General features: G+C 45.4%; 2 protein-coding genes across 2 annotated transcripts; one reads left to right on the top strand and one right to left on the bottom strand.

The window, feature by feature from the left end:
• Positions 1-791: 791 nt before the first annotated feature.
• LOC138369863 (cerebellin-2-like) lies at positions 792-2834 on the bottom strand. The gene is made up of 5 exons (XM_069333605.1): positions 2727-2834; positions 2122-2351; positions 1963-2035; positions 1229-1347; positions 792-1044 (listed from the first exon to the last, which is right to left on the bottom strand). The coding sequence occupies exons 2-5, from the start codon at positions 2349-2351 to the stop codon at positions 849-851; spliced, it is 618 nt and encodes a 205-aa protein (XP_069189706.1). The 5' UTR covers positions 2727-2834; the 3' UTR covers positions 792-848.
• A 12578-nt stretch (positions 2835-15412) lies between these two features.
• LOC138369864 (complement C1q-like protein 2) lies at positions 15413-16943 on the top strand. The gene is made up of 5 exons (XM_069333606.1): positions 15413-15550; positions 15827-16188; positions 16271-16343; positions 16487-16605; positions 16683-16943. Exons 2-5 carry the CDS (start codon positions 15827-15829, stop codon positions 16882-16884), a joined length of 756 nt encoding a protein of 251 aa, XP_069189707.1. The 5' UTR covers positions 15413-15550; the 3' UTR covers positions 16885-16943.
• The last annotated feature ends 10324 nt before the right edge of the window (positions 16944-27267 follow it).

The raw sequence follows: 27267 nt of genomic DNA on the forward strand, positions 1-27267 counted from the left end.
CCGGCAGCCGCCCACTAAGCCCCCACACGGCGACAACGAGCTGAGCGGGGAGGGGGGGAGGACGAGGAAGGGTGGGAGTAGTAGGGAGAACGAGGGAGTGGGAGGTATTGGGGAGGACAAGGGGACAGTGGAGCAGGGAATGGTTAGGAGGACGAGGGGATGTTGGAGTGGGTGATGATGGGGAGAAAAAAAGGGACACGGGATTGATGAATGCTGGGGAAGACGAGGGGGTGGGGGGAGGAAGGAATAGTTGTGAGGACGAGGGAACAGTAGTGAGGAATGGTTGGGGGGGGGTGGAAGAGGGGATGGGGGAGGGGAAAATGGTGGGGAGGACTGGGAGACAGGGGAAGGTTGCTGTGGCTCAGCAAGAGCCACAGCAACGTGTGGCCGGGTACAGCTAGTATAGATATATTAATGTACAAGTTTTACTGAAGAGGGCGAGAATAGCTTTAGCTACCGCATCCCTTTGAGTGTTTTATACCTCAATAAACTTGTTTCAAATTTTCTATCCACATTAAGAAAATTTATGGCAGGCATGTGTAGCTTTTAATCCCTTCTGTGACACAGAGGGTTCAAGACAAACCTGCACAGGATGACTAGCTTTGCTAGTCAATAACAAAAGTATCTATGCGCTACACATTTCATTTAGGTCTAAATTTCCCTGCCTTCATCGACAAGTATGCATGTACTGCATACCAGCCCCTCTTAACAAACAAAGATTCATTAAATTAAAAAAATTATATATTTTAAAGTTACCATACTAATAAATCTGATTAGTTTTCAAAGTTAAGTCACAGAGTAAGGAGATATATTTACTCATTAAATGGAAGAAATTCCAAAAATTAACATTAGAAGACAAGGAAGCCAGTGAAGGTAGTGTAGGTCTCGTTGCCCGAATGCTCGTAGATTGCACCCTGCTGCAGTTTTAGGGACACCTTGTCTTCACGTTTGAGTTCCAACACGGCAGAGTTGGACCCATGTTTGAAAGCCGTCAATGTTCCGTAAGCAGTAACTTCAAATTTCCCATTCTTCATTAAAGCCATTCTGTAAAGAGATTAGCATTGTTAAATTTTATGGATTTCCTATGGTAGCAAATGAAAGATTAACAATTTCAACTGAATAAGATGAAGATCGCTAAACAAATGATTATCAAGAGAATGCGCCCAGTCGGCGAGACTAGATAATGTATAAACTGTAAAAATTACATTAAAGATTGAAGGTTACGTACGTAAAGTCGCTGGTTCTCCCTCCTATTGCGTGAAATATGAAAAAATATTTTCCATCGTATGGAGCAAGAAACTCGCTGCTTTCGGGGTTCCAGGATCCACCCACGTTAGCCAACACGTCCTGTTTGTGGGCAAAAGATCTTTCAGCAGTCAAGTTATTTTGCTTAGTTAGGAAGTTAAGGCACTAACTATATTTGTGCTTCTTAGTAAAGTTTATTTTCGTAACGTTCCTACAAGGCCCGTAATTGGTACTTTTGCAAATAGCATGTGGTAGTTATATGCCAGCTCTGAAACTTAAACAAATTGGAAGAAACTAACCTCCATAGTCAAATGCAATCTTAAAACAATGAGTAAAACCAGTGCATTTAAACTGGCATTTATTGTATGATTGATGTGCCAATTAACAAATGCCAGTTAATTGACACTTGCATAAATAGTAAATAAGGACTATTTACACATGTAGACGATGAGTCACAATAACGTGACTGAAGAATGTTGACTAAACTACACACTAGAAGATAAAAAATACGAAGAAAAATGAGAAGACTAATTTGCTCAAGTCTTATTTACATTAATTATTTACATTTATTACATAATGTAACCTAATAATGTTGAATAATGTAGGGGAACACTCGACTTTAGCAAAGAGAAGGGAGGTATAAAAAGTCTTCTGCCAGAAATTTAAAGAACAAAGTTTTAAAAGCCAAAAAACAAACAAGTAACCAGAGTCTCAAACCCTGAAATGAATGCGAGTGTCTGCCTGCAGCGGTTCTGTAGCTTTCCTCACACTAAAGGCCACTTTACGGGAACTGTAGAGAGAAAAAGGCAATTAATGGTACAGTTTTAATATGAATTCATTGCCTTTGTGAAATGAAAAATTAATAATGTTACTTGCAATATGACGGGAAGGAACGAATCCACACGAATTCCTGGGGAAGGTAGTGTTCCGGTCTTCACGTTGTGTGAAGCAGAAGGTAGATGCGTAGCAGCAGTATGCGTGTTTGAAAACGTATTCGGGAGCTGCGTAGTTTTATACAACGTAACTGTAGATAATTGACAACTCTGTCCAGCTGTAAGGTAGATTACTACCAAGCAAGCAATCACCTCGGAAATTGTTTTCGACATCTGTTCATGGAAAGTAAAATATACTAATTTATCTTCCAGTCGGTATCCAAGCAGAGGGGAAATTATATTCTAATAAAGAGTTCTCTTAAATATTTAAGAAAAAAATACATTATTAATACCAGAAAGGCATTATCAAAAGATTTTGGCAGCCATTTACCCATCATAAAACCTTTCCAACTACTGTATTATATTTAAGTTAAACAGCGTGATTTCCAAAAAGTTTTCCCCAATTAAGATTTGATAAAGATCAGATGCCGTTCTTAAACAAATTAAAATTTCGAAAAATACTTCAATATATATATCCAAAAACATTACGTTTCGTCAGTCAGTCATATAAATAGCTTCAGACAACTATAATCAGCCACTAAAACTTACCCTCAAGAACTAATTCCAACCCGCAATCTAAATTAAAAAATTCTCCCTAACTGTTATATGTAATTAGTAAGACTTGAACTGACAAGACGGTCGGAACTGCCATTGCAGATAAGTTCGTATTTGGTAAAAACAACAAATAATTTCCTGGAAAGGTAAGTAATATATTTTGTAGACAGTTAGTTGCCTAAGCATAATAATAGCATCGTAACGCCATCTATTGAGCAGATTGGGTACTACCCCGTCAGGGTGTAGGTGTGTTTATGCTCCATACCCCAGACTGGGAAGGAGACCGAGCTTTTAAGATGTGAGGATAGGGGAGAGAGGAAGGGGGGGGGGGGAGCAGGCGGAAGCTTTGACTGATAGCGCGGGTCTCTGTTTTTTTTTCGAGAATTTAAGATCTCACGAGCACTGTGTGTCTACACCGACGGCTCAGTCCAATCTTCTACTGGACGGACTGTAGCAGCATGTAGGTTTTATAGAAATAATATTTGCACAAAGACTGTCAGTGTCAGGTTAAACTCCTGGCTGACCTCCACACAAGCAGAACTAGCAGCATTACAACTAGCTACCAGTATATTAGAAAACATTGGAGGAGGAATAATATTTTGTGATTCAAAGTCTGTTCTTCAAGCAATATAAAATTTCTCCTGAAAGATCGACAGCAAGAACCTCATACTTCCAATTATAAATGACCTAACTGCTGCACAGAGAAAAGGGTCTCGACTCTCCTTTGTATGAATACCTTCACACATAAATATAACCTATCATAATGAGACAGACATTGCAGCCAAATTAGCATGCAACAAAGATGAAGTTGAATTACATCTAGGTATTCCCATCTCTGCTGTCAAAACTGTATTTGTCCAAACACTCAGGTCTAATAGGAAAGAAATTACTGACTCCCAACGACCTGAAAGTACTAATATAAAAAGCTATGATTTGTTCAGATCTGAAACTTATATCTATGGGCAGCACAAAACGACTGCCAGACTGTGCGACACAGTGGTTGCAAGAATCAGGTTGGGTTACCGTTACCTGTGGCAGGTGTCTGCAGATGACGGATCTCCCAATCCTGAGCACTCCAGATGCAAACTCTGTGAGCAGGAATTGCGGCACGATCTCCCACACTACATCACCTAATGCCCAGTTATTAGTTATTAAATATGTAACAGGATATCATTACTCTGGATATGACAATATGTTGTGTGCGGTTCAACGAGTTTCTTTTTTTTTTTTTAAATAAAACTAATATTATCGTAGTACATTAACACTGTATAATGATACAAAAATACCAGCTACTTCTGTTGATTTATAAGAAATTACCAAAGTTATATATTATAATAAATAGCTTGAATTGTTTGAACTCAAACAGTTAACAAAGTTGCTGCAGCTGCTGCAGAGATGTGGCGATTCTATCTTCGTCACTGTAGCTCACTTTGCAATGTCTTCTCCGCTAATCCAGCTTCACCAAACTCCTCCTTGAAAATTCAATTTCGCAAATTCCTTTTGGGGAATTCAGAAATTTGGCTTCCCAAATACCTACTTGGGAATCTAGTTGCCTAAAATTCCTCTCATAAAACTTAACTATTCTACCTATAACCTCCTTTGCATTATAGTTTCCTAAATTCTTCCCTTAGTACCAAACTTCCCAACATTCTCTCCCACGAAGAAAAACTGAGCCTTAAATTTTGGGCCCTGCCCTGCCTTGGCCACCAAACTAAGGTAGGATTGTATGGCTGTTGTGAAAGCTACGCGAATAAACATGGAACAAAATGAAATGAAAGTTTTTTAAAAGTCATAAGTACGTGTTATGCTAATTTTGTATATGAAAAAAACTGAATGGAATTGAATAATAATAATAAATGAGAGATTGAAGTGAGAGCATTAAACGAATTAACATTTAAATGATTTAAACGAGGTCTGGGCAATGAATGACATATGGATAAAGCCAGGCATGGGTAATAAATGTCTATTGAGGGGAAAGAGGAATGGACAATGAATGACTTACGGATGAAGCCAGGCATGGATAATAAATGACTTATGAGGCCAAAGAGCAATGGGTAATAAATGTAATGAAGCGTTAATTGCATCTCTTCCTTTTGATGACAAACGAGAATAAAAATGTATATTTTGGGAGGTAATTTAGAAGATGACACTGACAACATATTAAAACACTGAGCATCATGGGTGATTTGTTAATAGAGGTAATGGGATTAAATTATATCCAAAATATTAACTAAAATTAGCGACTAATTGAAGAGACGGGAGTGTTCGCCTGGCTCTTTAACGGAGGCAGACGTGTCGCCTGTGAGCTCCTGGTTTGCTGGCCAGTAGTCGTTTGTGTTTGTAAGCGGGCCCTTGGGGCCATGCCGGCTGGTGGGATGGCGGCCCCCCTCCCCTGTGAATTAGAGGGATACCATTGGCCTGGAGTTTACTGGACTAGCGTCTTACCCGGCAGTTGAGGTGGTTATGATTGATATTTTGCGGGTGGATGTGGCGGCGTTCAACTTGTGTCCGGGCATTGAGCTGTTGTGAAATTCTGCTTCACGACTGTGCATCGTGACTTTATGAACTGCTATGACGGGAGGACGTTTACTCTGCCTGAGGGTGGTGGTTCGGTGGAAGTGTCGGACAGGTGCAGTGAGACTACCTATGTGGCAGTTCATGGTGCTCCCTTTGAGTTCCCTGACTCGCTTCTCCAGCATCACTTTATCCGGTATCGGCGGGTCTTGAGTGTCCGGGTGAATGCTACCTCTTCTGGGTCATGGAAGGGTATCTCAGATGGGACCCGCACTGTGGCAATGCAAATGAAGGACCCCATCCCTTCGTCTCTCCTGTTTCTGGGCTTCACAGTGCAAGTATTCTATGCGGGTCAGAGCTGGCCTTGTTTGCGGTGTGGACAATCGATCCACCAGACTGCGGGTTATGTTGCAAGCCGGGTGGGCCCTGTGAACCTCTTCAGGGAGGAAAACTTTCCCTCATTGGCGGCCGCGGACCTGTCTCCAGGGGCTGCTGTGATGAGTAATGCTTTCCGGTTGTCTGGTGCCTTCTTGCTGGTCTCTGATGCCCGCCAAGATGTAGTTGGAGGTGTGGGTGTCGAGGTGGTAGTTAGTGTGACCCCTAGCTCCCCTGCCTGCTCTGTCTCCAGTCAAGTCTCCAGTCATGACCCCAGTCATCGAGGCTGCGCCCCTGACTGCACTGTTTCCGAAAGCTGTCTTCAGCCCATGTCGACGTGCACGCGGTGATGTCTCTCGCGATGTGTGGTCCTGTTCCCTGGGTTGTTCAGGCTGCAATGTTGAGTGTTGGTGAGTTGTGTGGAGTTGCGACCAGACATTCTGCTGCGGGGTCTCCTAGCGGGGGTGATAGTTCCGACGACCTACGTCCTGTGTCTAAGAGGTCGCAGTTGAAGTTGAGCTTCAAGTCCGTCTCCGCCTGATGGTGAGGCCTGGGCCCACGTCAGAGATTTTGGGGACTCTGGGAGTTCGTCACCTGAGGATGGTAAAGTGGGCGACGATGTTGGGGAGCCTGCGGCTCCTGTGAGTCGTGTTGCGGCAATGATGGGTCCTGTGGTGAGATTGTCGCCTGGTCTTGTGTCTTCTCCGGCTGGCTCTCCATCCCCGTTTTCTAGTTCCCCGGTTGGGAGGTTGTGGCACCAGCCGAGGTTGCAAGAGAGGGGGGGGGGGGGACTTGGTGATTGTTCTTACGAAAGATTCTGTTCTGGTGGCCCTCGTGCCTCAGGCATCCATGTATGTGCCCTCCAAGTGTCTGCCCTCGGTGCTGCCAGCCGTTGCACGGCTGCTCTTTGCTTAGCTGCCCTTTGCTTAGCTGCCCTTTGCCACTCTGCCCCCTGTGGTGTCGGCTCTTGCGCCATCGCCCTCTGTGACTTTGTCCCCTGCGAATCTGTCCGTTGTGCTACCGCCCTCTGTACGGCCGGCTCCTGTGCTCCAGCCGCTTGTGGTTCCACCGCTTTCATAACCACCCCCTTGTACAGCCTCTCCTCGTGAATTCCGCCCCTGTGACATCCCCCTTCCCCCCCTCTGTGTTAGAGGGCGCCGTGATGGACGTACCTCACTTTATGTATCGGCCGCGGCATCGCATGGTCACGTTTCCTCTTCTGCAAAGGAGTGGGTTCGGTGGGATGTCCGGGAGGAAGAAGGTACCCTCGGCATCTATCTGGATAAATATTATAAATGATTAACTGTGTGTATGGTTCTTGATTTGTATTGCTTTATTTATCTGTTTAATGTGCTGTTGGATACGGGTATTTTTGTGTTTCGGTATTATGATGTTTGTTGATGTTGTGTTAATTTGTTTTTTGACTGTTAACTTGAATTTTGGTGGTTTATGTTTTTTTTGTGACTGTTTTGTAGGGTTTCTTGTCATTATTGTCTTTTCTGTAGCATGCTTCGAATGTAATTAAATAAAAATTGTGTATTATACGACCTTTGTTTGTGTGTTATGCTGTTCTTGAGTTCTGTTCATGTATTTCTTGCCTTGACAATGTTAATGCTGATGTTGCCTTTTTTCTGCTATGACAGTATTAATGTGTTTACCAAAAAAAAAAAAAAGATTTTTTTTAAGAGACAAGTATTTTTCCAATATATTCATGTAGAAAATAGAAAAGAGCGTACCACATCTGGCTGGAAGAAGGGGGAGGGGACCCTTAGCCTCGGAGGAAACCACACATAATGCAATAGAGAAAATGTTTAGGTCCCCTCCAATACAGCTTCTGTATGCTTTTATCCTACCACCCCCCTTCCTTTCGACTTTTTTTGCTTTATTATATTTTTAAAGGTTACAAGACATACATTGGTTGATACAATGGTTGCTTGAAGGTTATGGATCTCTAGAAGCTCCTCCGCTTCAGGACGGGAACCGAGGATGCAGCAGGCGTTTCCCCTCTGGATTGCCCCACTGAGGCGCTGAAACAAAAAACTGGCAGCTCTTGGGTCTCTGGTGACGTCAATGAGCTTGGAGCCCAATTCCTCGAGAAATCCCAAGGCACTCTTGCCCCAGGAGCCATGCATCTCAGATGCTATGGGAACAAAGATGTATTGATCTTCCAGTCACTTGTATTTGACTGATTTTGCTATTTCCCTGTGGTTGGCCACCCTATCGGCTTGATCAGCACCGATGTGTACATAGGTGTCATCAAGTGCGGATACACACGTGTAGTCCTACACCAAGTGCTTGCCCCTTTTCCAGGAGTATAAGGTGATGCCATCAGGGCAAAGTGCGGGGAAATCCGGATTTTGGTTGCCTAGGATGCGAGGTTCTCTCTCTGCTGGGCACTGAGCTGAGACGAGGCTCCTCTTGATGATGTCATTGACCTCGTTGTGTCTCGCATGCGTCCTTTGTGCTTCTGCAATGCAATCTGTGCAGTTCATATTGGTCTGCTTCCACCCTGTTGCAATTACACTTGTATTCAGTGTGAATTGGGGCACCAAGGCGGAGGGCCACTGCAACACGAAGGGATTCTGGATCTAGACGCGTGCCCATTGCCGACATGGGTACTGCCAGGAAGTCTCCTGCATGGGGGGCACACACTTCTCTGAGGCGGGCTTTCTCCTTGTCTGATGTTGTAGCTCTGAGCATGTCATCAGCTATTTTTTCTACTAGCGGGAGGTCCCAGCTGGACTGCTTATGTTTTTTTGTTGGTTCTATGATAGGTGCTGGGGCTGCACGAGGATTCCACTGATTTGAACATTCAGTGAAAGCAGGATCGTGTATTCCTGCATAATCACTCAGGGGTCCAGGTAGGATATCTCTGACGAGGTCGTGCGATGCATGGGAGAAGGAAAGAAAGGCTGGTAGAGCAATCTGGGAGGCTGTGAAGACACCAAGGCCTCCGAGTCTGACGCGGAGGATTGCTTGCTCCTACTGAGAGTCGCCAATGGCAGGTTCAGGACTTTTACCAGCATGGACCTCAGAAGGGTGTCTTACACAATTAATTTAGGGCTGCTGTAGGATGGAGAACATCTCAGAATGTAGGTCAACTTAGGAAGAAATAGGCATCTTGTGAGGAGGAAGAGAGCATCATGGACATCGATCTTGTCAATCCTGTCCAGCATTCTCCTTAGATCAGTTATTTTTGCATCCAGGATCTCCTCGATTGCTCGTGGGCCAATGGGGGCACCCAGGAGGGTGCAGTCAGGTGACTCGACAACGAGAATGTCTGGAAGAACATTTTTTATTTGGCTAGTGATGTCTAGGTTGCGGGAGATTAATTCACATTTGGATGCATTGAGAATGAGGCCCAAGGCGGCTCCTTGCTCCTGGATTTTACTTATATCCTCCAAAATGGTTTCCGGGGTTCCAGCGAGAGTGCCATCATCCAGGTACCAGATGTTTGGCTCGCTTGTCAGACTATCAGTGACCTCTTTGATAGTTAAGCAGAAGAGGAAGGGGGCTTAGGGGTCACGTTGTGGGACACCTTCACAGGCGTCTATATCATGCTCACCAAACAGAAGCTTAGAGTCCCCACTGTAGCACGATCGGATGAATGGGTAAAGGGGACGGAAATGGTTGTGTACAGCCCAGAGGACAGCGTCTCTTCTGACTTGATTGAAGGCATTTTTAAAGTCAAGCTTTACTAGTGCCTTCTGGTCCGGGAGATCAGCAATGTAAGCCCGTGCTGCATGTGCTGCAGTTTCACAGCCTAGGAGAATATCAAACCCGAGCTAATTAGGTTTCAGCAAGGTGGCTGCTTCCTAGCTGATAGATCTCACTGCAGCCTTAGCTACGAGGCGTCGGAATGTGTTGCCAACGGCAATGGGCCTGATTCCCCTATTCTTCTTCTGTAGAGCACAGAGTGCTGCTCAATAAAACACAGGCCTGATGTCCTCAGGGATGCCGCCAGCCGAACACATGTTGGAGAATCCGGTAAGTTCCACTAGAAGGTCCTTTGCAGCATCTCCAAGCACCAGGTTTAGCATTTGTTTGATGTGCTATGGTCTTAGGCCTGTAAAGCTCCCTGCTGAACCTGTTGTGAAAGACATGGCTGCTTTGTACACCTCAGATTCTCGAACAGTCAAGGGTTCTATGCCAGTATTGTTTTCCTGGGGATCCCTGCTACTGTCTGGGGCTCTGGGTGGGTGTTTGCCTTGTAGAGCCTGTGCTGTCGTGGCGTTCCTCGGGGCAATAGTGTCGTCGCTGGTTATGATTCTGATGGCACCTGTGGATTGCCCTCTTCTATATTCTTTGTGATCTGTGCTTTCATTTTGTGGTTCTCAGGTGAGTTATTGTTGGTCGACCTGCGGCTGGTGTTATTGGCACGAGGGGGGAGGCGGACCAAGTTGTTTGCTCTGGGGAATTCATCAAGAGCCCTGATTACTGAGGTTGCTAATGAGTGGTCTCTCCTCGGCGGTAGTGCTAGGCTTGCATTCCCAAATAGAAGGAGATTGTGCCATGATCCAGTGCTTCTGGGAGCATTGTTGACCTTTGTCAGTAGACTGGTGAGTTTGGCTGCTGCTTGGTAACGGGCAGCCTTGGGGATGTGGGGCAAGGTCCTGGTGGACGTCGCTTTGACTGCTTCAAGCAGATTATCTGCTGAAATGAAGTTGAGGGAGGTATTGTCCCTCGCTCCTGCAGCAGGTTGTCCACTGTCACTGACCCGGGGCGGGCACCTAGATCCTAGACAACCACCTGAATTGACAGAATGATACCAGACAGTTCCATCTTGATTGAGACGATACAGTCTGTCACACACTTGACAGTTTCCTCTTGGGTGTTCATCATTTTGACTGGAAAGTGGCTGTGTGTCAGGTGCGACATGCGCCATGTCTTGATGTCCTGACGCCTGGCTGCCCGCTAAGTGCACCCTCTCCTTCCCGGATGGAGTGAAACAAGGCAAGCATTACCCTTCTAAGGGAGTTGGGCATGGCCTGGGCACTATGTGTGGGTAAGCTGGGTGTTTATGGGCGGCTGGGTCAGGCGCAGGTAGCAGGGTGGGGGAAGATGGTGGGTGGGCTGTGCTGGGGGCAGGGTTAATGGAGTGGGGCACACGAGGGAGGCCGCTGTCACACGTATTACACACTGACAACACTCGGGGAAATCACTAGTGCACTTTGTTTTGACCACTACACTCACCGAATTTGCTTGGGAACGCACTAACTTTCCACTAACATCACTGTAAGCTGCTCGAGAGCCTCCCCATCACTCCCTCCCTTCCCCGCTCCCTGCCTGGGGTCTTGTGAGTGTCGGCACTCGGACGACGGCGACCCTCCACTCACCCATACACAGTCCCTGCCTCGCTATACACAAAGCCCAGACAACGCACCTTTCTACGTTGATTTTGTTGGCATGAAGGAGATACGGTTCTTCTTGTCACCCCCGAGGCCTTCAGCAGGTATTCATACCTACATAGGTCAAGTCTTGGCCGGCTCAGGCATTGTGATCCACGTAGAAATTGGTTGAAGTGTAGGACCTTGCTCATCACGTGTCCGCCCCCTCTCCTTATATGTAGATATATATATTTATTCATAGCACAGCATTTTTGTGAAAGAGAAGAAATAATTTAATTGAACATGTACTTTTGTAGAGAAACATGCTCAAGAACGTCAACAATATAAAAACAGAAGGATGAATATCCGGAAGTGCCTCTTGATCACGTGGTATTTTTAAGAAAATATTTAATGAGAAAATCCCTGCACGACTGGTGCAGAGATTGTACCAGCATCTTGGTGAATGCCAAACGCACGCCATACCCCTGACCCACAACATGCAGAAAAGCTATTAAACCTCGGACGCTACTGTATTACCAAAGGATTCTGCAGATCCCAAAATATCCCGCTATTGCAATTTCCTTCTGTATCTGAGACCAAAGTAGAAGAGAACTCAATACCTACTCCAGTGTGCATGAGATCTATTCTTAAAATCAGTTTGTGGCAAAAGGAAGGGGACATACAGAATTCTTAAAGGACACAATAGTCTCCCGGGTTAAAATTGCATCTTAACATGTGCCTCAGTGGTTATCTTGAGGTTATCTTGAGATGATTTCGGGGCTTTTTAGTGTTCCCGCGGCCCGGTCCTCGACCAGGCCTCCACCCCCAGGAAGCAGCCCGTGACAGCTGACTAACACCCAAGTACCTATTTTACTGCTAGGTAACAGGGGCATAGGGTGAAAGAAACTCTGCCCAATGTTTCTCGACGGCGCCTGGGATCGAACCCAGGACCACAGGATCACAAGTCCAGCGTGCTGTCCGCTCGGCCGACCGGCTCCCGATCATGACACTCATGGTACTCTGGTCATGACACTCTGGTACTCTCTACTGTCAGAGCGGTACCTCTTGCACTGTGCCAAGATTTATTAAAGCTAGACGCCCCGACCATGTTTTGTACGTACCCAATAGCAATTTCAATTAAAATGGCAAGGAGCCGGTGGCTGAGCGGACAGAACACTGGACGCGTGATCCTGTAGTCCCGGCTTCGATCCCGGGCGCCGGCGAAACACAAGGGGCAGAGTTTCCTTCACCCTGATGCGCCTGTTACCTAGCAGTAAATAGGTACCTGGGAGTTAGTCATCTATCACGGGCTGCTTTCTGGGGGTGGAGGCCTGGTCGAGGACCGGGCCGCGGGGACACTAAGCCATGTAATCATCTCAAGATAACCTCAAGAAGGATACCTCAAGCGAATCGGCTTCACCCTCTAATAGAGGGTTAATTCTGATTATTTGTGTGTTATGAAGGTAGAAAATGACCAGGTCAGCAGGGAAGACCTAGACACTTGTTAAATGCGAATAACTGCCTTGAAGGGGCGACATATATTAAAACAACGACAACTTACACCTCCTTCATGGGATTCCTTCTATCCAGTGTGAAATGTAAACATGACAAATTCTTCTCGAAGATTGTTACTCCCTACCATAATCTACATTAACTTATGTGAATTCCGACTAACTCCCAAACATACTTACTCACAATCTGTCTCTTGACTAATCCACAATTTTTATAAAACAGCAACATTTAAATACCACCATTAACGCCACCCCTCATCTTTGCCATCATAAGTCCATTTATACTTATATGTCTATTTTTTTTATTATCCTCACACAAATAGAAGACATCGATACTTCCAACATCTGCCAAATTCTGAACATTGACGCACCACTGAAAGTGCCGCAAATATCAACATCACTTGTGCAGTCATCGAAAGGAAAAACCTTCATGCAAGCTGCACATATCGCGAAGAAGAAGAAGAAACACTAGAGAAGCTACCAATCATGCTCGCAGGTTTAGACAAAAACTATACCTAATGTCTTAATGAGTTTCTTCCATATTAATATGTATTTAATATTTACCAAGGTTTGAGACTAAAAGTTAATATTTATTTTAATCACGCATTGCTAATATTTTCAATACTTTTAATAAAAGAATTTTGATCTTCAAAACTAACTCAAATTAACATGTCCATCCAATTTCAGCACATGCACGAGCTACAGAAATGACAGTAACAACCTTCCTCAAGAATTTGTCATGTTAACATTACACACTGGAGAGAAGGAAGCTTATGAAGGAGGTGTAAGTTTTCGTTGGTTTTTATATATGTCGCCCTGATGCACCTCCTGGGAGATTTTATCCATACCTTCAGCTCCAAGACTATAGAATTGAAGTAGAACGAATTGGGTAGAACGAAATCACTGAAAGTCAGTAAGAGATAACAAGGAAACTTTCAGAAGTTCTGGGGCAATGATGTCTACTCACGTAAACTCGCTGTCATTCGTTCTAATAGCATGAAATTGGAAGAAATACTTTCCACCGTTGAGTGCTACAAATTCATCTGTCGCTGGATCCCATCCACCTCCTACGTTCGTTAGGACATCCTGTGTGAGGGAAGGAATGGAGAGAAGAGAGTAATTAAAGAAGTACATGAAAATCTGCTACCATTCCTAAGAACTTTTATGATCAATTTGAAACATGTAATATTTATTAAATGTTTTTATGCTAAAAGTGTATGCTCCTTGCTAAACCTAAAATGGATACAAGCGAAGTCACGAAGGCTTTCTGTAGCTTTCGTCACGCAGAATGGAACTTTGCGACCACTGGGAAGAATGATTAAAATTTTCTACCTGACGAATTAAAAAAAATCTACTATTCGGTAAATTGAAATGTTTAAGTAAACTTATGTCAAAGCGGGAATAGGCAAAATCGATATAGCTTCTGCCGGCACTTCCTTAACCTTTATGGTATGAGGTCTAATAGATGAAACCTTGAATAAAGAAGACGAAGCATTAAATATAGTTGGCTTAGGTGTAGCCGTTGCATTAGTAGTAAAGCTGGAAACCGATGCAAGTTCCGTAGTATGATGGGTAGTGGTAGCTATAACACGGGAAGGCTTTGCACGTTGGGTCTATTGTGTGCGATGCATAATGGGAGTAATCTCACGAATTATTGTAGTTTTACAGACGATGAGTCACAATAACATGGCTAAAGATATGGTGATCAAACTACTCATCATAAACTGAAAAAAACGACGACATTTTGGTTCGTCGTGGACCAGGACTTTATAATTATCCAGGACAGACCGAAACGTCGTCGTTTCTCCACTTTCCGATGTGTGATTGGGTCATCATGTAGACGTTTCGTAACAGTTCTCATTATAGCAGGAATACAAGTAGTATCTTGTATACAAAGAGCACTCAGGGCCAGAAACATCAGCATCTCTCCGCTACACATTTGCTGGAACAATCCCATTAAGTGCCCCTCCATAAATGAACAAGGTTATATTAATTTAGTTATGTAGTCAGAACTAATGGCAAAAGTTGTGTTACGGTAGGAGAATTAGAACTTAGAATTTAATACTGTTAAACTAGCAGATATAGAAACTAGTTAAATTGATAGAAATCTAAATTAGTTTCCATCAAGTCTTATCCAGCAAATCTATTATTTCTTTTCAAATATATAAATTAGAAGAAACATGCCATTAAATTCTTTGAAAATGCAGTACCAAATTTGGTTTAAAATTAGACCTCCAACTTAAAGACTACCAACAGACAAAATAAAACGCTAAAATATAAATTTACAAATGCAGTGGATTAATGTACCGACCTTTACGAGAGATATATATCACACTAAATATGCAAGACACAACTTTTCTTCATTTAACCAGAATACTCGGAATGATTAAATGAATGAGATGGTCTCGCCTTGTTAGCTCGCACCAAGATCACAAAATACAGAAATTTCCAATACGGTATAATTTGCTAAGTTGGCATAAACCAAGAATAATGATAATAAAAATATGAACAGTAATAGCATGAAATCGTTACCTTTTGAGCGAATTGAGATTTAAAAATAATATAAAATGTTCTAAGTCATTATGCTTTGTGAGTTATTACTTATCTAAAATTTATGGAACGTATTTCCTAACAGTTCTATCATATCATTTATTATACATTTAGTAATTCAATACCAATCTTTCATGTTTGATAAGTTATATGATGGAAAGGTCAGGAAATACGTTCCAAGAATTTTAGATATGTTCTACCTCTAATGACCTGCTGCATTTTCTATTATTTTTAATTCTCCATTCGCTCAACAGATGGCGTGTTGACGTTAATAATATTTTTATTATTATTATTATTATTATTATTATTATTATTATTATTATTATTATTATTATTATTATTATTATTATTATTATTATTATTATTAATGTTATAAGCCAACTTGGTAAATTATACCGTACACAAAATTCCTGACAGTTGTCCACTTGATACGAGCTTACAAGGAGTGACGGTTACAGCTGTTTGATCATTCAACGTCCTCCTGTCGTGAAAAGAAGAGCTTTGTGTATTTTGTTTAGTGTGATATTACACCGCGGTAAAGGTCAGTAGTTTGGCTGGATTTGCCGCTTTTGACTTAATTTGGCTTTGCTTGACGTTGGTCTTTAATTTTGAATTTAAGGCGATTTTGGCTTGCAATTTTACTATTTTAGTTTTTCTAAACTTGCTAGCAAAAAGATTTTAATGCTGGTTGATTTTTTTTTATATAGTACTAAAGTGTTTAATTTTTCTCGTCTAGGTAAGAGTTAAAACTTGTGCCCGTTAGCCTTAAACTACATAAGATTCTAATGATTACGCTTCATCTATTGATATTTAACAGATGCAGGTGTCTACCGGAGAGATACTAATGTTCCTGGTCCTGGGAGTTTCACTTCTGCACCAGAGTAGTTCCATTCCTGCTACTGTAAGACCATCTAACACGACAGTTCGTAGGACCACTCCAGTTATTCACCCAACGAAACTGACCAAACTTGTTAGAACTGCCAGCGTTACTGCTACCACACGCCGTACTAGGGTACTGCCATCGGCTTTAAATCTTACTGTTAACGCAACAGTCCCACTTAAACCAATTACACTTAATACGTCTAGTGTGTTAAAGGCTTCCTCCACTAAAGGCCATACCATAAAGGTCAGGGAGGCACAAACTGAAGATCTTTCAGCTTCACCTGTTCCCGCATTGGTGTAAGTACACTTGAGCAAACTTAACTTGACATTAGTAAAAATGTGTTAAAAGTATCGAATAACCCTCTTATTTTTTCCCCAGTGGTCGTAGAGTCGCATTCAGTGTGGCAAAGGCTACGGAACGCCTCCATGCCTTCGCTCATGTCCACTTCAGGGTAAGCATGAAACTTTAACTTCGCTAGTATTTAATGCAAATTAAACTTTTAAGTTAATGGCGAACCCGGTAGCTTTTTTATAAACTTTACTCCTTAAACTTTCCTGGTATTTAGCTCTTGATTACATCCACTCCCTCCCACAGGATGTCCTGACAAACGTAGGTGGTGGTTGGGACCCAGCGACAAGTGAATTCGTAACGCCCTATGACGGAAAATATTTCTTCACATTCCATGCTATTGGGGCAAACGACAGTGACTTTACGTGAGTAGACGTCGGTTTAAGAACTAAGTTTCCTTGTCTTGAGCTAAAGTTTATTTTTAATGACATTTCTTCCATAGAATGTCTCTGACGAGGAATCGAATGCCTGAGGTGACTGCGTATGGAACGACTACTACCTTCGAACATGGTTCAAATTCCATAGTCTTGGATCTGAAGACAATGGATAAGATCTCGCTGGAGCTCCATCAGGGCGCAATATATGAAAACCCTGGCAACGAATCCTACACTTCCTTCACCGGTTTCCTAATTTCCAGTGTGTAATAAGATCTCTGCACGAAACTCTGGTTGATTTATATAATAAACTAAATTGTAGCATTAAATGTGTTAATATCCAAAAGATTGAGTTGCCACTCGGTTTTTGGTGCTTGATTAAAGCGCCGATCTCGATTAGAGTAGGCTTCTTGGCTCTTAACAAATGTAAATGTGGGTTCGCTAATGCCTAATTATTAAATTAGGCTCTTCAGTTTTAAGTAACGGTTTAGGGTGTCAGACAGAATTTGCTAAAAATAGAGCATTTAAAATGCTATAGCTTCACTAAATAAGGGTTGGTAATTTCTTACCGGTAATTAGCCTCAAACATCAACATTAACCTTTGTCAGGGGCATTGGTAGATAAATTTAAAAGTGATAATGCTGGCTTCGGTAAATTTATTTATTGCGTAAACAATTTTAAATTTTATTTAGTCGTGCCAGTTTGCTTTTGCCTCATGGTAATCTTGGGTTTTCGTAGGAAGAAAATTAATATCTTCAGTAAACTGGGTAATGTCCATGAATAAACTCGTCTACTTGAGATTTGCTTTTCGTAGTTCATGATTTGTAATCTCTAACTCGAGGAATTTTGTCCTTAATGGTTTGGTGCTTTTTGATTACTTTTTCTCCTTAAACCCTACCCTCAAATGCTGCCACATCTTGATAATTTTAGTTTCGTCCTGCCGGCTTCGTTGCATAGTTCCCGGTTTTGTGCCCTCTTCTGATACTTGCTTATTTGTCGGCTTCCTTGCACCCCATTCAGACGTCCCATACTCTAATTTTTTTTTTTCGGGTAACGGTACATGTATGGATTTACAAACATAACGTTGGATTACTAGATAACTAATATAAAATGCCTAAAGCCACTAATACGCATAGTTTCAGGCAAGGTAAAGGCCTACTTTTTGGGCATACTTCCAGTGTTCCTACCAGTGGAAAATGGATGGCAAAGGAGTGCGATTGACTCATAAAAAGCACACGTGAACACGGTGTTGGCAGAATTCTCGAAATACTCGAAATCTACTGGTCAGTATCTTGCATTCTGGTCAGGATGCTACAATTAAGTGAATCTGTTAGTCACTGATTACTACATCGGTGCGTTAGGAAGCAACCCTAAATACCGTGTTCTGTAACTAAGAACAGTAGGGCTTTGGTCAAAGATGATGACATTTTTCAGTTCAAATTCTCCCCCCTTTTCCAGTGCGTTCCCGTCGTGATGGGACTTCGTGGACGGCTACAAAAGTGAGGCTCCATGAGTCTTCTGTCCTTTCGACCCCCCTCCCCATCCGGCCCATTGGCGCCGTGATGGGCTTACTGGACGGCTGCTGGTGTGATGCTCCGTGGGACAGTCCTGTCCTTTTGTGGCCTTGCACTCCTGCTGCTGTCTTCTTCTAATTGTGCCGGATCACTTTAACTTTTTTTAGTTTTTCTCCCCCCCCCCCCCCCCCCCCTCTTCTCCTATCTGCTTGTCTTTTTCCTGCCGACCTTTTGCTTGTTTTGGTTATTCCTTTGGACTTTTTCTATTTTGACGCCCGGGTGCTTGAGGAGGCATACTCTTGTACCCATAGAACTGTAGTACCTGACGTCTCGAGCCTTTTATTGGTTCCCCTATAAAAGGGGAACCTTTTATTGTCAATCCCCCTTTCGTCGCTCCAGCCGATCTCGACGGACTGACGGTTCTTAAGGTGGCGTTTGTGGGGCATATACTCACGACGCACCACTAGGGGGCCCCGGCATGATCGGCAATAGCTTCCTGTTGGGTGTCCTGCCTCTAATTGTGGCTCCATGGTGGGTATGGGGGGCACATTTGTGGATGAATTTCTTTCTCTTCGTCTATATGTCGTTGAATGTTGTACCCTCTCAGGCTCGTGGGGTGGGCGACCAAGCCCCCGAGTCGGCCTGTATTGGAAGACCGGGCTCTGTAGCCCCCGCTGCATTAGGCCCCGACCTTGCTCCTTTGACCGTCCTGAATTCTTCCCCCAGCTCCCCTCCCTCCTCTGTGGTTGGGTCGAGCCTCAAGCCCCCAGTGGTGACCTCTTCGTCCCTTGGTGCGGCTAAGTCTAAGTTGTGACTACTGCGCCTTTTGACCCCTCTCTCTCTTGGGGTTCTCAACGCCATCAGCGCCACGGCCGCACTCGCTCGTTTCCTTCCTGTACTGATGCGTATCAGGCCTTATTTGGTCCTGCTTCGTGGGCCAAATACTTTGATCTCCTCCCTCTTGATTCTGCGCCTCCTGACTCCATCGGCATCTCGTTGATTCAGTGGATGCGTCTGTTACTTTCAACACCACTCGTCTCGGTACACTCTTCGTTGCTGCTCCTTCTCAGGATGCAGCTTCCCGCTTGGCTGCCTTATCCGGCCTTGGCGAGATCCCTGTTCGGGTCTCAAAGAAAACTCGGTTGAATGCCAGTGTTGGCACTATTCTCCTCCCGTCACATGTTGCAACCAGTGTTCGGAATCTGCGGGACTGCCACGATGACATTCATTATATCCTTGATGCCCAAGGCCATTCTGTCCTCCAGGTAGACAAGTTTACTCGTCCCCCTCGTGGTCGTCGCCGTCAACCCCTTCGAGTTGTGAGGATCACCGTTGATGGTAGGACCCTTCCATCCTCTGTCATTCTTACTGGTGCCAGGTGCTCTGCCCAGGAGTATATTCCTTCTCCTCGGCTTTGTAACAAGTGCTGGAGGTTTGGGCATGGTGCCCTCCGCTGCTCTAGGACTGTCTCTCTCTGTTCTTTGTGTGGGGGCGAAGGTCACTCTAAGTCAGAGTGCACTTCTCCCCAAGCTCGCTGCCTCAACTGCAGTGAGGCCCATCCTACCTTCTCCCGTGCCTGTATCCATTACAAGCTTGAGGCAGCCGTCCTCAACTTGAAGCACCGGGAGCGTTTATCTTTTCCTGAGGCGAGGCGCCAGGTTCGCCGGCTCCCGCCTTATGCTAACGTCTCTTATGCTCGCGTGTTGCGCTTTTCCTCTCCTCGTCCTTCCCACCTTCATCAGACAAACAACCGTTTCCGGGCCTTGGACCCTAATATGCCCACTGCCCCCTCCTCTGTTCCTTTGAGTTCTGTCCCGAAGGGTCCCCCTCCTGGTCCTCTGTCTGGGGTTCCCCTTCTTTCTACCCGGTCTGTCATGTCTCCTGTGTCTTCTTCCTCGTCTCCCTCCAATCCTCCTTCCCATCCTTCTTCATCTATTGACTCTCCCCGCCACCTGTCGGTGCAGGCGGATGTCCATCGCTCTCCTAACGGCCGTCATGTGTGCTCTCGTTCAGCCTCTCCTGTTGAGACACTGGAATCCGTTGCCCGATATGTAGTTGCTGGGACACCAGTCTCTTTACAACAGAAGCGTAAGCCTGGCTCCTCTCCTTCCTTCTCCCCGGTAGGTAAGAAGGCTTCGCTTTCTTCCTCGGCCCCTACTACTGGCTCTATTGCTCCTTCCCCTCCCATTTCAGTGGTTGCGCCCCCTGTTCCTGCTATGGAGGTTTCTTTGGCTCCTGCTTCCCTCTCAGTTGCTGCCCTTGCTGAGGTACGCTCCCTGCTTTCTACTTCCCCTCTTCCTGCTGCTGTCCTTAACTGCTCCTCTCTGTTGTCTCCTCCGCTTCCTCCTCCTCCGGACCCCGCCCGCCCACCTCTGATTTGTTCTCCCGCTTCCTTTCCTCCGTCTTTGTTCAGTTTACCCATGCCCCCTAACCCTCACTTTGCTGACCCTGATATTCTTTAATGTGCTATGTTCCTCTTTCGCCTTTGTTTGTTTCTTGTTCTCTGTTGTTGTCCTTTCTCTTCTCGTCGATGTCTATTCCTCAATGGAACGTTCGAGGTTATTACGCCAATTTCCTCGAACTCGAACTTATAATTTCGCGGTTTTCGCCCCTTTGTGTCTGTCTCCAGGAGCCGATGCTTGGTGCTCGTCCTGGTCGTTTTCGTGGCTATTCCTTTCTCTCCCCTCCCCCCAGCCGTTACTGGGGTTCCTAATTCTTCTGCTCTCTTGATTCGCGCTGATGTTCCCTTTGTCCCCTTACTTTTTCCTTCGCCTCTCCATTGTTCTGCTGCTCGTATCTTTGTGGGGAAATGGTACACAGTTTGTTCCATTTATCTCCCCCCGGGTGTCCCGCTTTCTCTTCCTGATTTGAAACACCTGGATTCCATGCCGGAGCCTGTGTTCTTGCTGGGTGATTTCAATTGTCGTCATTCTCTTTGGGGTGATGTTCTGACGAATACCCGGGGTCGCCTTCTTGAGCCGTTTATCCTCTCTTCTTCCCTGTCTCTTCTGAATTCTGGTGAGCCCACTCACTTAGACTCTCGGACTCGCACCCTTTCCTGTCTTGATCGTTCTCTCTGCTCTTCTTCTCTTTACTTAGATATCACGTGGCATGTTTTTGATTACCTCCATGGCAGTGACCATTTCCCCATCCTTGTTTCCTTTTTCTCTTTTCGCCCTTCCCTCTCCTTCCCTAGGTGGCAGTTTGCTAAGGGTGACTGGAACCTATTTACCCTCAGTGCTGCTCTCTCTGACCTCTCCCTTCTGCCTCTCCCTCGTGCTCTCCTCCTTTTTCATGACACTGTCTTCGACGCTGCCCTCCGCTCTATTCCTCGCTCCTCCTCTCAGGGTCCACGGAAGTGCGTTCCCTGGTGGAATGCGGACTGTGCTCGGGCTGTCCGCTGTAAGCGTGCAGCCTGGAAGAGGGACCGCCATCGGCAGACGGCCGATTCTTTTCTTTTCTTTCGGAAAGCGAGTGCGGTGGCCTGTAGGGCCATCCGTACAGCTAAACGTGATTGTTGGGCATCTTAAGTCTCCACAATTACGTCCGAGACTCCCCTGCCACAGATCTGGAAGCGTATCCGCATGGTAGCGGGTAAGTTTGTTCCCGATGTTTCAAAAGTCCTTCCCCTCTGTGGTACTCTTGTGATGGACCCGTTGCAGGTTGCTACCGAAATGGGTTCCCACTTTTCTTCTGTTAGCTCTGGTGTTCATCTTCCCCAATCTTTCCTTCTTCGTAAACCTGTCCTTGAGTCTCGTCCTTTAGATTTCTGCACTCGTCTTCGGCTTTCCTATAACGATCCCTTCTCTCTCTCTCTGAACTTTGTTCTCCCCTGGCCCTTTGCGGTTCTATGGCGGCGGGCTCCGATGGTATTCATTATGAGGTGCTGCGCCATCTCCCTCCGTGCACGTCTCAGTATAATCTGTATAATCGGTCTGTATAATCGGAACTGGGAGTCGTCGTCAGTCCCTGAGGACTGGCTCGATGCCGTTGTCCTCACTGTTCGCAAACCAGGGTCTCTGGGAACTTCCCCTAAGGACTTCCACCCTATTGCCCTCACAAGTTATGTCTGCAAACTCTTTGAATGTATAGTTAACTTTCGTCTGATGTGGTTCCTGGAACACAATCACCTCCTCTCCCTTTCTCAATTTGGTTTCCGCAAGTGCCGCAGCACGACAGATGTCCTGGAGAACTTGGAGGTCTATATTCGTACTGCTATTGCTATGAGGACCTCCGTTGTTGCCGTCCTTTTTGACCTGGAAAAGGCTTACGACACCACTTGGCAATATCATATTCTATCCCAGCTTCATTCTTTTGGCCTTCGTGGTCATCTCCCTCTCTTTCTCCGCAGCTTCCCCTCTCGTCGTTCCTTTCGGGTGCACCTTGGTACTGCTCTCTCTGCCTCTTTTCAGCAATACGAAGGTGTGCCCCAGGGTAGTGGTCTGAGCACTACTCTTTTTCTGGTTGCCCTCAATAGTCTTCTTTCCTCTCTTCCTTCAGGTGTCTTCTCTGCTCTCTATGTCGATGATCTTACCCTTTGCTGTCAGGGTGATGATTCGCCTCTCCTTCAGCGCCGGCTTCAACTTGCGATTCATGCTGTGTCGTCTTGGGCCACCGATCATGGCTTCAAGTATTCTACATCTAAGACTTGTGCCATGTCTTTTACTCGGAAACGGGTCGTTCTTCGTCCCTCTTTGTCACTTTATGGTCATCCCCTTGAGTACAAAGTTTCTGCGAAGCTTTTGGGGCTATTCCTTGACACTCATTTGTCCTGGTCTCCCCATATCTCTTATCTCCGTGTTGAGTGCTCTAAGGCCCTTACCCTCCTTCGGGTATTGTCCCATACTTCTTGGGGAGCGGATAGGCGCACTCTCTTTGCTTTACATTCCTCTCTCGTCCTGTCTAAGCTCGATTATGGTTGCCCTGCTTACTCGTCTGCTTCTCCTTCTACTCGTCGCCGTCTTGATGCTTTGCACCATACTGGGTTGCGCCTCAGTTCTGGTGCCTTTCGTTCGACTCCCGTCCTTAGCTTGTATGTTGACACTGGCTTCCTGTCTCTCCAGGACCGCTGTGATCGCTACAACATCCTTCCTCTCGCCTCTGTCGTGCTTTAACTTTTACCCCTCTTGCAGTTCCTGCTCCTCTTCACCACCTCCCTCTTTCTGTCCGTTTATCTCGCTTACAGGATTCTCTTTCCGTTCGTGTTTCTAATGTTTCTCCACGTGTTGTTCCTTCTTTGCCCCCGTGGAGAGTTCCCCATCCGCAGTTTTGTACATCCTTGACCCGCATCATTAAAGCTTTTCCCTCTCCTATGTTTCTAAAACGCCTTTTACTTGAGCACTTTTCTTCTCACTCCCGCTCCGTTTCTGTCTTCACCGATGGGTCTAAGTCTGCGGACGGTGTTGGCTACTCTGTTGTTTTTCCTGATCGCACTTATATGTGTCGCTTACCTCTGGAGACTAGCATCTTTACAGCTGAGCTTTATGCTATTCTCAATGCTCTTCGTCTCCTGCTTTCTCGTTGTCAGTCTTCCTTTGTAGTTGTTGTTGAATCTCGTAGTGCCCTCATGGCTCTCGGGTCCTTTAATCCGGTTCATCCAGTAGTTGTCGAGATCCAGCATTTGCTGTTTCTTGTTCACAGTAAATTTAAGTCGGTTGAGTTTTGTTCGGTTCCCAGCCATATTGGTGTGTCTTTATATGAGCGTGTGGATGCTGCCACCAAGGAAGCTGTCCGCTCTTATCCCATCTCTCGTAAAGGTATTCCATATTCTGACTTTTACCCGGTTATCCATTCCTCTATCCTTACCCGTTGGCAGGCTTCTTGGTCGTCTGTTACTGGTAACAAACTACGTACTCTTAAATGTTGTGTCTCCTCATGGCCGTCCTTCTACCACCGTAACCGGCGATGGGAAACAGCTCTGGCGAGGTTGTGTATTGGCCATACTCGCTTAACCCATGGTCACTTGATGGAGCGCCGCCCTGCTCCTTATTGTTCTAATTGCATTGTCCCTCTTACGGTCGTGCATGTCCTTCTTGAATGTCCTGACTTCCAGGACGAGCGTGTGTTTTGCTTTCCGACCGCCCCTCGCGGTCGCCTGTCCTTCAATAGAATTCTTGGTGACTCGGATAATTTTGATATCATTCGCCTTATGCGTTTTTGTTCTCGTATTGGCATTCTTGGTGATATTTAGTGCCCTCTGATTATTCCGCACATTTGATGGTGCTACATAGCCTTGCCGGTTTGGTGCCTTCTTTGGATATTTACTTACTTACCTGCTTTCCGACCGTCCCCCACGGTCACTTGTCCCTCGATAGAATTTTTGTTGAATCGGATACTTTTGATATTGTTTGCCTTATGCGTTTCTTTTCTCGTATTGGCATCCTTGTTGATATTTAGCGCCCTCAGTTTATTCCGCACATTTGATGGTGGTACTTAGCCTTCCCGGTTTGGTTCCTTCTTTTGATAATTACTTCTTAGTGGAACGAGGGGACATTTTCATCGTCAATCTTTGCCTTTGTTACTGAGCCTGATCTCGAGAACTGACAGTTCTTAAGGTATATGCCTTAATGATTGCAGGGCGTATATCCACAATGCACACCTGGGGGGGGGGTGCCCTGTCTTGTTGGCTATCCTATCCTTTAATATTGGCACCATGGTAGGCATGGGGCCTTATTCGCAGATGAAAATTGTACCTGTTTATTTGCCAATATCTGACCCTCTTTTAACTTCTCACTTGTAGGGTGGACGATCAGGCCCCTGAGTCTTACTGTGATGGAAGGCCGGGCTCTGTAGCCCCTGCTACATTGGGCCCAGACCTAGCTGCTGCTGATTCCCGACTGCCCCCATCCACTCCGCTCCGACTTCTTTGGCAGGGATGAGCCCCAAGCCCACAGTTTTGCCCCTCATCACCTGGAGCGGCTCAGTCTCTTATTGTAAGAACTGCTTTCAACCCTCTTACTAGCGGTGCTCGGCACCGTCCCCTTTGCACTAGCATGCTTCCTTCCAGTTTTAATAATTTCCAGTCTGTTTGGTCCTCCTACGTGGATTTAGTATTTTGATCTCGATCATGTTGACTCTACACGTCCTGATTCACTCCTCCATAAACACAACAGTTGATTCGGTGGATACCTTTGTCACCTTAAACCCTACCTCTACTGGTACACGGGTCGTTACTGCCCCTTCTCGGGAAGAAACTGATAGCTTAGCCTCGTTGTTTTGCATTGTGGAAACCCCCTGTTCGGTTCTCCAAAAATGCCTGGTTAAATAGTAGTCGTTCACCTTCACCATGTTGTGAATGGTGATAGAAACTGAGACTGCCACGAGGATATTAAACATATCCTTGAGGTCGAAAACCAGAAATCTATCCTCTAGATTGTTACGTTCACTCGATCCTCTTGTCGTTCTTGTCATCAACCTTTTCATGCAGTGAAGATCACTTTTAATAGTAGGCCTCTTCCGTCTTCCAGAATTCTTGCTCGTGACAGAAGCTCCTTTCAGAAGCAGGCGATGAGTCACAATAACGTGGCTAAAGTATTTTGACCAGACCACACACTAGAAGGTGAAGGGACGACGACGTTTCGGTCCGTCGTGGACCATTCTCAAGTCGACTTGAGAATGGTTCAGGACGGACCGAAACGTCGTCGTCCCTTCACCTTCTAGTGTGTGGTCTGGTCAACTCCTTTCAGAAGCACATCCCCTCTCCTCGCCTCTGCAACAGGTGCTGGAGATTTGAGCATTGTCCCTTCAAATGCACAAGTGAGGTACCTCTATGCCTCCTTGTGTTGAGACTCAGGTCATTCTAAGACCTGAGTCTTAGAATGCTCTTCTTCCCAAGCTCACTGTATCAATTGCGGTGACTCCCACCCTGGCTTCTCCTGCGCATGTGTGCACACCACAAATATAAGGAAGCCATCCTCAATTTGAAACATCGTGATCATTAATCTTTTAATGAGGCGAGACGCCAGGTTTGACATCTGCCCTCTTTCTCTGGCATGTCTTATGCTTGTGTGTTGCGTTCAACTTCATCTCGCCTTCTCCCGCTTTCTCAGTTTCACACCCGTTTCCAGGCCCTGAATCCGAACCCTACCACCACCCTTTTTAGTGGGGAACGTAGTAAACACCCACTCTTTGGCGTTCTGAGCAAGAGGGTCTTCCTCTTGGTTCTCCGTCTGGTGTTTCCTTCCTTCCCTAGTCTTCCTTGTTGGCTTTATGATCTTTCCCTTTTTGCCCTAATCCCTCTTTTCAGCACAGACTCTTTCTTTTGGCCCTTCTCAATGCCTGTCCGTCCAGACTGTTGCCCATCCTCCTCCCAGCTATCTTCATGTTGACCGCTTCTGTTCTCCTTCTGTTGAGACTCTAGATGCTGTGGCCCAGTACACTGCTGTTGGTACTCTCTCTCTGGTCTCTCTCCGTCAGAAACGTAAGCCTGGCTCCTCTTCTTCTTTCACCCCAGTACGTAAAAAGGTATCGCTCTCTTCCTCTCCTTCCGACTTTCACTCTATCTCTCAATTTCCTCCCATTTCAGTGGCAGAGGCGTGTGTCCCTGTTATGGAAATTCCTTTGGTCCTTGACTCACTCTCTGATGCTGCCCTTGATGAGCTGCGCTACCCTGTTTGTGTCCCTGATTTCCTTGACCGCCCTCTCCGATGCCTCTTCCCACTCCAAACTCTCAGTCTGTCGCCAGTCCATCCTACTGCTCCTTTGACTCCATCGTCTTTGCTTGATTTACCAATGCCTCATAAGCCTGATTTCACTTATCCTGATCCTACCTGGTATACTGTGTTCTCTTTGCCTTTGTTTCTCTCTTGTTCTTTCTATTCTTGACAATGTCTATTCTTCAATGGAATATTTGTGGATTTTATGCCAACTTCCACGAACTCCAACTTCTGATAACGCAGTTCCCACCGCCTTGTATTTGTCTCCAGGAGCCGATGCATGGTGCTCGTTCTGGTCGCTTCCGTGCTTATAACTTTCTCTCCCCCTTCCAGCTTTTGCTGGGGCCCATACCTTTAGTGCTCTCTTAATCCGTCACGATATTCCCTTCGTTCCATTACTTTTTCAGTGGCACATTCAGTGTTCTACAGCTCATATCTTTGTGAGTGAATGATTTACAGTCTGTTCCATTTATCTCCCCCAAATG

Source organism: Procambarus clarkii, chromosome 30, assembly GCF_040958095.1.
Source record: "Procambarus clarkii isolate CNS0578487 chromosome 30, FALCON_Pclarkii_2.0, whole genome shotgun sequence".
Taxonomy (NCBI): domain Eukaryota; kingdom Metazoa; phylum Arthropoda; class Malacostraca; order Decapoda; family Cambaridae; genus Procambarus; species Procambarus clarkii.

Excerpts from the sequence above, each read along its gene's own strand:
- LOC138369863 (XM_069333605.1), bottom strand. The coding sequence starts at position 2,351 with ATGTCGAAAACAATTTCCGAGGTGATTGCTTGCTTGGTAGTAATCTAC. Across the intron at positions 1,348-1,962 it reads ACACTCGCATTCATTTCAGG|GACGTGTTGGCTAACGTGGG; the intron begins GTTTGAGACTCT and ends GCCCACAAACAG. Across the intron at positions 1,045-1,228 it reads GGGAGAACCAGCGACTTTAC|AATGGCTTTAATGAAGAATG; the intron begins GTACGTAACCTT and ends ATCTCTTTACAG.
- LOC138369864 (XM_069333606.1), top strand. The coding sequence starts at position 15,827 with ATGCAGGTGTCTACCGGAGAGATACTAATGTTCCTGGTCCTGGGAGTT. Across the intron at positions 16,189-16,270 it reads TCACCTGTTCCCGCATTGGT|TGGTCGTAGAGTCGCATTCA; the intron begins GTAAGTACACTT and ends TTTTTTCCCCAG. Across the intron at positions 16,344-16,486 it reads TCGCTCATGTCCACTTCAGG|GATGTCCTGACAAACGTAGG; the intron begins GTAAGCATGAAA and ends TCCCTCCCACAG.